Source organism: Equus caballus, chromosome 10, assembly GCF_041296265.1.
Source record: "Equus caballus isolate H_3958 breed thoroughbred chromosome 10, TB-T2T, whole genome shotgun sequence".
Classification (NCBI taxonomy): Eukaryota; Metazoa; Chordata; class Mammalia; order Perissodactyla; family Equidae; genus Equus; species Equus caballus.
Genome location: NC_091693.1, coordinates 15,225,423 through 15,240,375, shown reverse-complemented (window position 1 = coordinate 15,240,375; position 14,953 = coordinate 15,225,423). Strand labels below are relative to the sequence as shown.

Genomic DNA, 14,953 nt, shown 5'->3' with positions numbered 1-14,953 from the left:
CCCTTCATTCTTTCAGGAGTGAAGATAGAACTCCAGCCTATCAGGTGCCATATTTCTGATTTAGAGTTTGCAGAGAGGGCTTACAATTTCTCTTAGAAAAGGTAGAATTGGAACTAGACCCATGGAGAAGTCTGAGGATTGAGATCTACACCATGATGTCCATCCTTGATCTTTCCTGAGCTGAATTCCTGACAGAAAGAACCAGATAAAAGGCTTATGTCCATGTCACTGTAAGGATGAAGGTTTCCTAAGGCCTGGGATAGGTACTCCTGTGAACTCCCAGACCCAAATTACCTCCTGTAGACATACAATTGGCCCTTCTCCCATTCAACCCAGAAACAAATATTTCAATTCCTTCTTCCACCAGCCTACCATCTACTAAGTTTGCATAAGTTCCAATCATGACCTCTCAAACTTTGTCTCTTTGATTCATTTCCCATCAGGATGCTGGGACCAAGCACTTTCTTTTGTCCTACAGCTAGCCCTTCTACTGGGGACCCAGTGACAATCTAAAATGTATCTGCCTTCAAAGATCTGCCTGTTGAGTTAGAAATGTAGACCAGTAAGAAGATGCTCATAATGCAGTGCAACTAAGAGCTGTGAAACAATGGTACAGGAGGCTGAAGTAGGTAGGCACCAAAAACAATCTGGCAGGACTTCATGAAATAATATGGAGACTTCTCTTTGGGCCACACTAGATAACCAAAAATCCTACAAAGTGTCTGGAAATGCTCAGTAAAATAGAAAAATTATTATTTCAAATGCTCATAGATAGTCCGTCAAATGTTTAGATAGCTGAGTATCTAAGAATATTAAATCTGCCTTGGGGCAAAACGGACAAAGAAAACTGAAAAGTCAGTAATGCTGGGCTCCCCTAAGATGTTACAAAATGAATGAACCTGGAGAAGAAAGTGATGCCAGAAGCTACAAGGAGAAATAGACACATCCGTCCACATAGTGGGAGACTTTAACATATCCTCAGTAAGTGATAATGCAAGCAGACAAAAATTGTGTGATGAACATACTGATTTAATGATAACATACTGACTTTATTATAAAAGCCATGCACTTAACATGCACTGAATACCTGCTAAAGTGCACATGGGTTATTTTAAAAAATTGACAAAGTTAGAGAAGTCAAACATCTTGATTTCAAAACTTACTACTAAGCTGTTGTCCTCAAAATTCTGTTACTGACATAAGGATAGACATACAGATCAATGGAATAGAATTGAGAGTCCATGAATAAACTCAACATCTATCATCAATTGATTTTGACAAGGGGGCCAAAACCATTCAGTGGGGAAAGAACAAATGGTTGAAAACTGGAAAAACTGGATATCCACATGCAAAAGAATGAAGTCAGACCCTTACCTCACACCATATACAAAAATTAACTCAAAATGGATCCAAGACCTAAAAGTAGGAGCTAATACTATAAAACTCTTAGAAGAAAACATGGGGGAAAGCTTCGTGACATTGAATTTGGCAATGATTTCTTGGATATGACACCAAAAGCACAGGAAACAAAAGAAAAAATAGATCAGTTGAACTTCATCAAAATTAAAAACCTTTGTGCATCAAAGGTCACAATAAACATAGTGAAAAGGCAGCCCTTTGAAAGGGAGAAAATATTTCAGATTTTTTATCTGATGAGGTTAATATCCAAAAGATGTAAAGAATACCTAAAACTCAACAACAATAAAAAACAACATAATTTAAAAATGAACAAAGGAATTGAATAGACATTTCTCCCAGGGAGATATACATATGGTCAATGAGCACATGAAAAATGATCAACATCATTAATCGTTAGGGAAATGCAAATCAAAACCACAATTAAATACTACTACATACCCATTTTGATGGCTGAAAAAAATAAAAAGATAAAAAGCATTGTTGAGGATGTGGAGAAATTGCAGTGCTTGTACATTCCTGGTAGGAATGTAAAATGGTGCAGCTGCTGTGAAAAACAATATGGTGATTCCTCAAAAATGTAAACATAAAATTACCATGTGATCCAACAATTCCACTTCCAGGTATATGCCCAAAAGAATAGAAATCAGGGGGGGCCAGCCCCATGGCGTAATAGTTAAGTTTGGAGCATTCCACTTCAGCGGCCCAGGTTTGCGGGTTCAGATCCTGGGCACTGACCTACACTACTTGTCAGCCATGCTGTGGCGGTGACCCACATATAAAAAAGTAGAGGAAGTTTGGCAGCAGATGTTAGCTCAGGGTTAATCTTCCTCAGCAAAAAAGAAAAAAAACGATTTGAAAGCAGGGACTTGAACAAATATTTGTACTCCAATGTTCATAGCAACATTGTATCACAATAGCCAAAGGTAGAAAAAATCCAAATGTCCACAATAGATGAATGGATAAACAAAATTAGTTTATACATATTGTGGAATATTATTCCAACTTTAAAAAGGAATACGTTTTTGATACGTTCTATAATATGGAAGCTTTGAACACATTATGCTAAGTGAAATAAACCAGACACAAAATGACAAATATTGCATGCTTCCACTTACATGGGGTGCCTAGAATTGTCAAATTCATAGAGACAGAAAGTGGAATAGTGGTTCCCAGGGGCTGGGGGGGGGGGGGGGGGGCAGAGGCCAAGGGATGGGGAGATGTTTAATAGGTACAGAGTTTCAGTTTGGGATAATGAGAAAGTTCTGGAGATGGATAGTGGTTGTGCAACAATGTGAATGTACTTCGTGCTACTGAATTGTACACTTAAAAATCATTAAAACCGTAAATCTTATGTTACTTATTTTACCACAATAAGAAAAATGATGAAGGAAACATAGACTACCCATATCTTTATAAAATATAAATGAAGGCCATTTAATCCTTGATGTGGGTACATGACATCCAAGTAGAAAACATAACGTATCTATGAAAACGTATCTATGAAAATAGAAAAACTTCCATTTCAGTACCTCCTTGAGCAAAGTTAAAAGTGAATTAAGTGGAAAATTTTTAACAAATTTACCAAAATTAACAAAGTTTGGAAACAATCAACAATTATGTATAGATAAAATGGAAAAATTGGTAGGCATTAATAATTATGTAGAAGTATCATGACTAATATTTATAAGGTTTTTAAGAAATGAGGAAAACAGGTTACTTGCAAAAATTCGAGGTCTCCCCAATTTTGTAAAAATTAAAGATATGCCCTAAAGTATAAATGTCTAATATATACCCAGTATTTTTTTTTTATAAAGATTTTATTTTTTCCTTTTTATCCCCAAAGCCCCCCGGTACATAGTTGTGTATTCTTCGTTGTGGGTTCTTCTAGTTGTGGCATGTGGGACGCTGCCTCAGCGTGGTTTGATGAGCAGTGCCATGTCCGCGCCCAGGATTCGAACTAACGAAACACTGGGCCGCCTGCAGCGGAGCGCGCAAACTTAACCACTCGGCCACGGGGCCAGCCCCTATACCCAGTATTTTTAAAGGCACATTTGATACTGGACACTGGCTAATTCTCACGAGTTGATAAAACTTTCGAAATTGAGGTTTCTTCACTCCTAAGTAGGTAACAATTCCTTCTTTCATGTTTGTGTCATGTTGAGTGAGTAAGCCGTGAAACACAGCCGTTTCGTTCAAATCCACGTCACCCCCTAGAAGCTCATGGGCCTTGGCAAAGTTGTTTAACTTGCCTAAGCTTTCTTTTTCTTCATTGGTATAATGGTGACATCAGTCCCACATGCACAGGGTTTTGTTGCTAGATTTAAATTAGCTAATGATGTGAATCTGTATCTAGTGCTATGCCTGACACAGGAGAGTGTAAACATAATTGACTCAGCCACCCTCCTTGGGATAGGCGTGTTGTTGCTGGAATAGAACTGGCAGTGATCGTTGGGTGGGACACTGACAGTATCTAGTGCTCTGGCCAAGATCCCCTGTCATATGAGAGCTGTGATGGTTCATTTCATGTGTCAGCTTGACTGGGCCACAGGTGCCCAGAAATTTGGTTAACCGCTAATTCTGGGTGTGTGTGTAGGGGTGCGTCGGGGGAGACTGACATTTGCATCAGTGCACTGACTAACGGAGATTTGCCCTCCGCAGTGTGAGTTGGCCTCACCCCGGCCATCGAAGGCCTGAATAGAATAAAAAGGCTGAGCAGGAAAGCATGCTTTCTCTCTGCCTGCCTTTGAGCTGGCCATCAGTCTTCTCCTGCCTTTGGACTCAGACTCCAACTGGAACTTACACCAGCTCTCCTGGTTCTCAGGCCTTCAAACTTGGACTAGGATAGACCATCGGTTATCCTGCTCTCCAGGTTGTCAACTGCAGATCTGAGGACTTCCTGGCCTCCATAACCGTGTGAGCAATTCCTTACGATAAGTCTATATATCTATATGTACATATTTGTATCTATACACGTATGTATATATTATCTATATCTAAATTTATATTTCTACATAGATATAGATAGCTCCTATTGGTTCTGTTTCTCTGGAGAACCCAGACTAATAGAAGAGCGAAAGAGAAATCTCAGACATGCAGGGGCTCAGCATCATGCCGTCTAGACTAAGTGACCCCCAGAGGGTGGCTGACGGAACTCAGGGGAGGAGGTCCAGCCAAATGATATTTAAATCAGAACCAAGCTTTCACGGAAGAGGAGATGGGGCTCACACCCAGCAGCGATGCTCCCACAGCTCTGACCCTCCTCCAGTTCCTCTCCGTCTCCAAGCGCTTTCCCTTCTTGGTGGTGGTTTGCAATCTCAGGAGTTCCCGGATGAAATTCGAAACCGCCCCTACCCCTCCCCGCTGAGAGAGAGCAAGGAGAGTGAAGGAAGACGCAGACCACTCCGGTTTGGTAGGTGGCAGGTTTAATAAGCAAGGGAACTTACATAGGAAGCCTGTCTTGGGCAGCTGCAAGTGAGTCATCTCTGGACCACCTGCCAGAGACTTAAAAGTTTATACAGAGGCCTTAACTGGGTTTAGTCACATACCCAGTCCGGATGGTCTCAACACCACATTATTCTCTCAAGGCTGTGTCCTAGGCATGGCTGCTAGCGCAGGAACAGTGGGCAGAACGTACATGCCAAGGAGGAGGGTGGGGATGAGTGGGGAAGGGGCCTCCGGTTGCCCGGGGCCAGCTCTCAGGTCAACCAGCAGTCAGCTCCTCTCCATGACCTCCAACAGCCTCCATCTTTTCAAAGGCTGCCGGCGGGATTCTGCACAGTCTTCTGTTAGGGCACCTCGCTATCCAGCGTTGTGGTCAAGAGAATAGTCATTTGAAGGAGTTCCCTGTTGGGAGCCAGCCCCAGAACACCCACTTGTCTGTTCAGACCTTTTGTTTCTTCCTCAAATTGTGCTCACACAGTGGGTCATTTTCAGGAAGTTTGTAGGAAGAAGAGATGTCTTTAACTTCGGATATTAAAAAGCATCTTAACATACAGAGTTCTATCACATTTTTTCCCTTTTTTCTGTAATTTTCTCCACAATTATTCATAAGCAGACATATCACATGGTGATTTGAATCATTCTACCACAAGTCATCATGAGACTCACTTTAAACTATATAATGTAGAATAATTTGCCGAACTTTTTCACTATTTTTATATGTATAAGAAATACATGTAAATTTATAAATTCATCTAACAGCTATGAACATGTTTATAGGAAAAGTTTATATTTTTTATCGATTACCATCATAGGGATAAATTATCATCTCTGAAATCATCAACTGTTGCTCAGTCATCCGCATAATGGGTTGTGTTGACTCACATTGATGCCAGCAGTGTTGGTCTAAGTCTGGTAGCTTCTAGTATGTGTCTAATTCTTGCCTTACTGTCTGTCCTTGGCATGGCTCACCCCTGCCCCATTAATGTTGCGCTTGGCCATATGACTTGTCTAATCAACAGAATATGGACTAATTAGAATGGGTGTATAGACTTTAAAGACACTTTAGGCCAGCCTTTTGTGCTTCTGCCATCCGCCATGAAAATAAGATGCCCTGGAACTTGCTGGCCAAAATAAAGAGACACCAGAAACAGAAGGGTAGAATAACCTTTTTAACCACGTGAAGTATTTCACAATCACCCCTTCTAAGAAAGCAACTGGAGGCTTTCCATCAGGTGAGCGAGTAGAAAACTGGAAATTCAATATAGGAGAGACGTGAAGAGAATCCCTAATGATGGTGATGGGTAAGGCCACAGTCTCTCTTGTGCACCAGGCACAGAGGGCGACCGGTCCAGAGTGGATATTTAAAAATTGTGGCCAAAGATGATGTAGACCCTTTCTTCCACAGTAAACACTCAAGTATAATAAAGGTAAATTGAACCCAAATTTTTATTAGTGAAATCCATAATACTGGTATACAGCTGACGCTATATTATGAAGCATTAAAGGAATATTTTTAAATCTTGAATGTCTACCTTGAGGCAATATACTCTATTTACATAGAACGTCTGCCCAAAAATATGGAAGAGGCTGAAAAACCTAGTTTTTCAGTAGTTATCTCTGAAGATCTTTGAGGAAAGCAGAGAGAATAACACTTTTTTTCTTTTGAATTTAGTACTACGTGTGCACGTGCTATGAAAACGAACTGAATAAATATATCTCCCCAAATTCCAATTACACCTTTGTTCATTTCCTCATTGTAAATTTTGGCCATCTTTAGTCTTGAGGCTAACAGAATTCCAGGAATTAAAAGAGTAGGCTCCTCTGACTCTGGGAGGAAAAAATACTTACAAGGTTAGACCAATAATATTTCCCCTGTTCCCCACAGCTCCCAAAAATCAGATAATAAAAAACTCCTAGTAACTGTTCTCACTAAATATATAGACTTTAATACTTCAGAATTTTTGCTGTCTTTTTAAAATAAACATTAACCTCTCAATGGTCTGTAATTATGTTTGGTGGTCTTAATTATACATACATTTAAATTGTCATGTTTTATGAACTGTATACATATTTGTAAAATTTTTGTTAAAATAAATGATCTACTTTATTCTGGTTCTTTCTTCATACATGCATGAAAAGTTAATGAAATTTATGAGTCTGCTAGAATTCTTATTTAAATGAAATGTTAGAAAGTCTGTGACTAATTTAAAATAAAACCAGTAATTATTTCAGAAATTATGCATAACCCATTTTAGCAATTAATGCAAGAGCACACGTACACTCTTGGCTAATGGGCAATGCTTCCTTGCTCCTAAGAGAGAGTCACAGGAAATGATCTCTCTTTTTCCTCTGGATGTTGTCATGTCAGCATAGAACGTCTAGCAACCTATCATGGTACCAACCAACACCAGGAGATGCAGAGTGAAAACTGGAAGAGAATCTCTCTGTACATTTCATTTTGCTGATGAGTCAAAAATCTCTGGAGCCCGCTGTCCTTCTGTAAACCTGTTATCTGACTCCATATAGTTTCTCATTGCTTCAGTCAGTTTGTATCCTGTGTCTAACATCTACGGGTCATAGTTCATACCGGGAGCTGGAGATACCGAGATGAAGCCGATTTCATCACAGCCATCAACCAGCTCACTGTCTGCTGGAGGATGAACATACACACACACAAACACACACAGAGCCATGGCCTGGGTGTTAAGTGTTGTCCTACAGGTTGTACAGATGCTTTGTGAAGCAAGACGCACCTAATGCATCCAGTGTCAGGAGCAAGGAGTGGAGAGAGATTGCAAGAATATCCAAAACGCCAACAATCAGAAAAAGTGGAAATGTAAACCACAGTGATGGCAATCAGGTACCACTATATACCCACCAGAGTAGCAAAAAAGAAAAAAATTTTTTAACTCATGATGCTAAGTATTGTCAAGGATATGGAGAAAGAACACTCATACGCTGCTGGTGGAGTGCCAGTCAGTACATTTGTTTGGGAATCTATTTAGAAGAACTGAACTTACTAAAGTTGAACACAGACATACTCAGGACCAAACCCAAGCAATTCCACGTCCGGAATATACAGAAAGTACATGGTGTGCAGTATCTACAGAGTACACGTGTGCTCTGTAAGACACGTACACGCATGATCGTAACAGTCCTATGAGGAGCTCCAACCTCCCAATACAGTATTCCCAAGAACACAGAAGGAAGGATTTTCAGTGAAGGGCTGTGTTGGAAAGTTCCTTTTATATGGATCTTAGCTGGGACTACAGGACTATGAAGGCTCCTTAAAGAAATTGTGCTGGGCACACAGTGAATTTGTGGTGTCCAAAGTAGGAATTCAAAGACAAGAAAAGCAACATATGGAACTAGAAAAGTGATTAAGGATCTCTAATTCAAAACAAAACAACCCAATACAGTCATCCAATTTTAAAAACAGGCAATTGCAATGCAAAAACAAACAGAAATACATTTAAAAAGAAAACTATTATACAGTCTCACTCATGAGATGTAAAAACTCTAAATAAAATAACAGCAAATGAAATCAAGCAGTGCATCCCCAAAAAACAGAAAAGAATGCATCAATGACTAACCTGGGCATATCCAGGAATGGGAAGAAGTCAAAGAATCTGTCATCATAAATTATCACAGTAACAAAGTCAGTCTATACAATTGTAGGAAGAGATGATGAAATGACATTTGATACAACCCAGGAGCCATTTCTACTTAGATACAACGAAGACTTTTACTCACAAATAAGAGAGAACATTAGAAGGCATCCTTTTGAGAGCATGACGCTAACTGCCATGCCATCACAGCTAAGAGCCAGAACTGGTGACTGAAACTTGCAACTTCCGAGTTTCTTTTAGTTATGGCAACATTTCCCAATGCAGTTTCACATCCCTAAGTAAGGGAAATTGGTATTTCCAGGGCAAAGTTTGAGATACACCAATTTAAACAAAGTTCAGCACTTTTCTTCACTAGAATAATCTCAAGTCTTTTGATAAACTGATAAGGTGCTTTTTGGTTGTTCCTTAAGAGGGGATTTAGATTTTGCTTCATAAGCTGCTTTAACCAGAGAAGCCCCCTCGTTTTTCAAGTACTGTTAAGGACTGGTGATTTTTGAGAAATCACTTCAGAAATACTGGGATAAGGCACCATCTCCACATCTCCTAGCTAAAATGCAAATATGGTACCCAGGAGGAATAAAATACTGATTAGGAATGATTCATCCTATTAAAACACTCGAAGTATTCTGCTTTGTGTTATACTGATTATTAAAATTGCAATTGTGTGGGACAACGCTGTCAACCACTAGATGGTAATCACTGAACAGTGAGTTCATGAGTGGTCTGTCCGCACAAAATGGACATCGAGGTGAGATGCAGATTAAAACAATGACTGAGACAAACTACAGACATTTGTTTGTCAATGCAGTTTTGATGGAACTGAAATTTTTGGAAATGAATAATTTTTAAAGGGTTATTCTGTGAGTATATAAACACTCATCTCATCATAACTAATATGCTTTGATGCTAGCACTAAATCATGACAGACACCTGGTTGAAAGCAATTGTGAGAAGTCATCGACTTTGAGATGCATTCTAATATCCAAATATGAGATTCACTCGGAAATATGAAGTGAATATAAAAGATTATTACAGAATTATTGATGATTTTCTTGTGTGACCATGGTATTAGAGTTAAGAATAGGACAGTTCTTATTCTTAAAAGAAGCATGCTGATGTGTTCAGGAAAGAAGTTTCATGATTTCCACATCATAAGTCAAATGGTACATGAGCATAAATACACATACATACATATATATTCAGAGAGAAAGCAAATATGGCCAAATAGTAAGAACTATTGATTCTACACAGAGTATATGGATGTTCATTATACTACGCTTTAAACTTTCTGAATGTCTGAAAATTGTCATAGCACAATCTTGGGAAGGAATTCCCAAATGCACATTTTCTTTTTGTTCTCTTTTTAATTTCTAATTTATTTTGAAATGAGTGGAGAATTTTAATTACTACCTGTCTGTTGGAATTCATTACAGGTACATTGCTTCACAATGTTCCCTGATTCTTCAACGGGTATATTCCCAACATTTTAACACTTACTAAATCCATAACAGTTCTTTTCAGTCTTAATTTTTGATGCAGCTTGAGGGATAAATTCTGAATAAGAATCCTCTCTAGTTTTTTACATTTTACTAGATTTTATCCAGAATGAACTATCTGAAATTCAAATAGATGAGTGGTTATGGGAAGCTTTTCTAAATCCGTTACATCAAAAGGGCATTCCTGTCTTACGAATTCACCAGTAGTGATACTAATGATGAGGATAATAAGAATAGCTATTGTGTATTGTTCGTAGGTTACATAACCAGACACCCTTCCAAAAATCTGACCCATACTAAACCCACTCAGTCTCTACAACAGCACTATTAGATAGTTACCCTCACCAGCATTTTAAACAAGATGCCCACAGGGGATGAGCATTTTGCTCAACAGCCCACAGGCAGTAAGGAGGTGGAATTGAGATGACAATAGGTATGGTTTGTGCCATAGATAAGGGGTTTCCTACATTTGTTACATTAACAGGGTTATTCTCTAGGATGAGTTTGCTAAAGTTTAACAAAGATTGAATAGTGTTGGAAGGCTCTATATATTCACTAAATGGACACATCTGGTATAAATTCTCCGTGCTTTTATGGGCATAAGAAAACCGTGATTCTCACATTAGCCGAATCTTCCTATTGTATGAATATTCTGCTATCCTAATAAGAGAGGTGACAAGCAAAGGATTTCTTATTCTAAGTAAATCATATTGTGATTTGTCTCGTGTTTGAAAAAGTGTCAAGGTTGTCTCTCAAATTATTTCTGAGGAAGGACAAACTTTTTGTTTTTTATTTCCCATTATTCGTGGACTGCTACTTTTGTAAAATACAATGATAATGTTATGGCAATATCAAATTGCTGCAGAAGTTTCCAGACACTTACGCTCACTTTCTGCATTAATCTCATGATGGACAGCTAATAATTTTGTGGACTAGCACCTGCCTCTGGACAATAGTTTGAGTAGCACTCGTCTGAAGCCTTCCTATAATTCTAATTCAAAGGGTGTCTCATTTGGATGAATTCTCTGATGTGCTCTAAGATGTTTACCACGTCTATGAGCCTTCCCACATTCCTTACATTCACAGGATTTCACAGCAGTATGAATTCTCTGATGTGCAGGGTAAAAACCGAATTACATTTAGGTCGTTCCCACCTTCCTTAAGGTGTTTCTAATGAGCATGAATTCTCTGGTGTGTATCAGACTTTGTGCCATGAATTAAAGATCTTCACACATTCCTTGCGTTTACATGGATTCACATCAGTATAAACTGATGTTCAGTAAGATTGTACAGAAGTCTAAAGTCCTTCCCATGTTCATTATATTCAAAATACTTCTCACTAGTAAGAGTCTTCTGATAACAAGTAAATTGTCCATACACAGGTAAGGCTTCTGCACATGCCCTATGTTCATAAGGTTTCTCAAGAATAAGATTTCTCCTCATGTTGAATAAGTTATCCACACACAAAAACATCCATATGTTCTTTCATATCGCTTCACTCGTAAGTTTCACCAGTATCAATTGTCTCATTTGAGTAAGGTGTCCACATAAAGGCTTCCCCCCATTCTTCATATTTGTAGGGCTCATCATTACTATGAGTTCTCTCATGTTGAACAAGGCTTGAGCCATGAGGAAAGGTGTTCCCAAATTCCTTACATTGATAAGGTTTCTCATCAGCGTGAAATATCTGATGAAAACTAAGTTGATAGCCATTATCAAAGGCCTGCCCACACTCTTTACATTCATAGGATTTCTCACCAGTATGGATTCTCTCATGTTTCACAAGGCTCGAACCCCAACGAAAGGCCTTCCCACATTCCTTACATTTAAAAGGTTTCTCCCCAGTATGAATTCTCTGATGTTGAGTAAGGTGATAGCCACGAATAAAAGCCTTTCCACATTCTTTACATCCATAGGGTTTCTCACCAGTGTGAATTCTTTCATGTTTAACAAGACTTGAGGCACAATTAAAGGCCTTCCCACATGCCTTACATTCATAGGGTTTCTCACCAGTGTGAAATCTCTGATGTCGAGTAAGCTGATAGCCACTACCAAAGGCCTTCCCACATTCTTTACACTCATGCGATTTCACACCGGTATGGACTCTCTCATGTTTAACAAGGCTTGAACCCCAAGTAAAGGCCTTCCCACATTCCTTACATTCGAAGGGCTTCACACCGGTATGGATTTTCTGATGCTCAGTAAGGTGATAGCCACGACTAAAAGCCTTTCCACAGTCTTTACATTCATAGGGTTTCTCACCAGTATGAATTCTCTCATGCTGAAGAAGACTTGAGCCACAGTTAAAGTTCTTCCCACATTCTTTACACTCATAAGCTTTCTCGCCGGTGTGAAATATCTGATGTCGAGTGAGCTGGTAGCCCCAACGAAAAGCCTTTCCACATACTTTACATTCGTAAGGTTTCCTGCCAGTATGGATTTTCTGATGCTGGGTAAGTTGATAGCCACGACTGAAGGCCTTCCCACATTCTTTACATTTATAAGGTTTCTCACCTGTATGAATTATCTCATGTTTAGCAAGGCTTGAGCCCCAAAAAAAGGCCTTCCCACATTCCTTACATTCATAAGATTTCACACCAATATGAATTTTCTGATGCTCAGTAAGGTGATAGCCACGACTGAAGGTCCTCCCACATTCTTTACATGCAAAGGGTTTCTCACCAGTATGGATTCTCACATGTTTAATGAGACTTGATCCCCAACTAAAGGTCTTCCCACATTCCTTACATTCATAGGGCTTCTCACCAGTATGAAATCTCTGATGCACAGTGAGGTGATAGGCATTTAAAAAGTCCTTCCCACACTCCTTACATTCAAAATGCTCTTCAGCCATCTGAGTTCTCTCGTCTTCACCAAGTTTGGAGTCAGGACTACAAGCCTCCCCAAATTCCTTACAAACGTAGGGTTCCTCTTGACTATGAATTCTTTGATGAGCAGTAAGAGATTCGCTTTCTCTGTAAGTGGGCATTTCTTCATAGCTGATTATCATTTGACTGAAGTACCCCTCCTGAGGTCCTTGTAGTCCCTCAAATTTGCTTTCGCAGTTCCAATTATTTTTGAAAATGGATGCCTCAAGGCCAAGGGTTTTGCTTCTTTCCTTTATCTCCCATTGGGAAAATTTTATTTCAGAATTGTCCTTTTCCGAAAATGTGTTTTTGGTCTCATCTGTTGACTCCAGATCTGAAGGAAAACAAGAAAACCACACACTTTATTTCCTTTACCCAAAAAGAAGCCCTCTATAATATAAATAAAAGACAAATTGAAAATAATACCCCTAGGGAACTGGATTGAGAGATTTACTGAACTCTTAAGCATCAAGTCTCTCCCCTGTCAAATGACAAACTCAGCTTTGATTTTTCAGTTCTATGATCTTAATGTTCAGTCTGACAGTTTTCTGGAAGATCACTAACAAGTCCCTTGTCTTCCCATGGAGATGGTCCCTGACACCAAAATGTGCCCATCCATCAATCAAACCTTTCTGTGCCCAGGTGTAGTTCCAGCTGAACTTTTAATGACTGCGTAGGCTGACAGGATGAACTAGAATCTAGAAAATCCTGAAACTCAGAAACAAACTCATTACACAAGATAATTCTCCCTCACAGGAACTTCTCTGAGAGATTGATGTTGGCTAGAAAGCAGGCAAAATATTGTAGTTCATATAGTTATTAAGTTCCAAGATTCTGCTGGCGTTCAAACAAGAAGTGAAACAAAACTAATTAGAGCTGTACTACAAGCTCCATCCAGCTCAAACTCTTAGACACAGAGTTTAGCCCATCAGTGGTCATGTGGGAAGTTCAGGGCAAAGAAAGATCTTTTAATCTAATTTGAAACCAGAAAATAACTGAAACTAATCAAAGTGTGGGGGATCAGAATTGGCTGCCCCAAAATCGTCTCCTTGGCTTGATTATTTTTAAGAACAAAAGAACCTGAAAGAAATTTTGACCTCCCCCATAACTGCCTAAAAGAATTTAAGGGGTCAGCCCAGTGGCTGAGTGGTTAAGTTCACGTGCTCCGCTTCAGCGGCCAAGGGTTCACTGGTTCGGATCCTGGGTGCAGACCTAGCACCGCTTGTCATGCCATGCTGAGGCGGCGTCCCACATGCCACAACTAGAAGGACCTACAACTAGAATATACAACTATGTACGGGGGTGCTTTGGGGAAAGAAGAAAAAAAAGAAAAGACTGGCAACAGATTTAGCTCAGGGCTAATCTTAAAAAAAAAAAACAAGGAATTTAAAATAGAAGGGCCTATTCCAGGAAGGAGCTAATACCATGAGATAACTGTAATGCAATGTAAAGTAATGTAAAATGTGTCTCTCAGGTCACATTGTCTGTAGTTGGCCCATGTATATTTCCATCTCCATAAATTGCCTTCCACCCCCTTGAAGTCCCAAACCACTACCTCTAACACCCTCCTTTGTCTTTAGCTGAAGATAGTATTTAAGATGAGAGCCTTTGCCATTTTGGTGATTTGCTCAGTTTTCCTGAGTGTCTCCCACATATACATATTATAAAGCTTTGTTTGATTTTCTCCTGCTGTTCTGTCTCATGATTTAATTTGTAGCCCAGCCAGAAGGACCCAGAGGGTAAAGGATGTGTCTTCCTCCCCTAAAGTTTGGTGACTGGATAGGATAAAACTTCACTGGCTGGATGCTGCTCACTCCTGAACTAATGCAGCTGAGAGATCCTGGACCCCTGACAAGAGCTGGCAGGAGGCAAGAGTTCTTACCACATCAGTCTCCTGGATCTCTGCCTGCAGGGTCCAATGGAAGTGAGAGTGGTGAGTTTTTCGCTTTTCTAAATTTAGATTAGCAGGAGAAAAGTTTAGTGAAGCTGGCCTCTTGGACTCAGCAACTCTAGGATTTGGTTGAGCACTCATTGGTTGTAGATCTTTTTCCTCCCAGAGATAGTATTTTTCTTTATCTCTGTCTTTTTTTGTCATTTGTCA

General features: G+C 39.5%; 1 protein-coding gene across 10 annotated transcripts in view; it reads right to left on the bottom strand.

Annotated features, from left to right (window-relative positions):
- Nucleotides 1–8,235: 8,235 nt before the first annotated feature.
- Nucleotides 8,236–14,953, bottom strand: part of ZNF283 (zinc finger protein 283) — a 28,141-nt gene continuing 21,423 nt past the window's right edge. For all 10 annotated transcript variants that reach the window (XM_023649858.2, XM_005596323.4, XM_023649857.2 and 7 more), the window contains one exon: nt 8,236–13,186. In XM_023649858.2, coding sequence (XP_023505626.1) covers nt 11,481–13,186 — 1,706 coding nt within the window. In that variant the 3' untranslated portion in view covers nt 8,236–11,480. The remainder of the gene's footprint in view (nt 13,187–14,953) is intronic.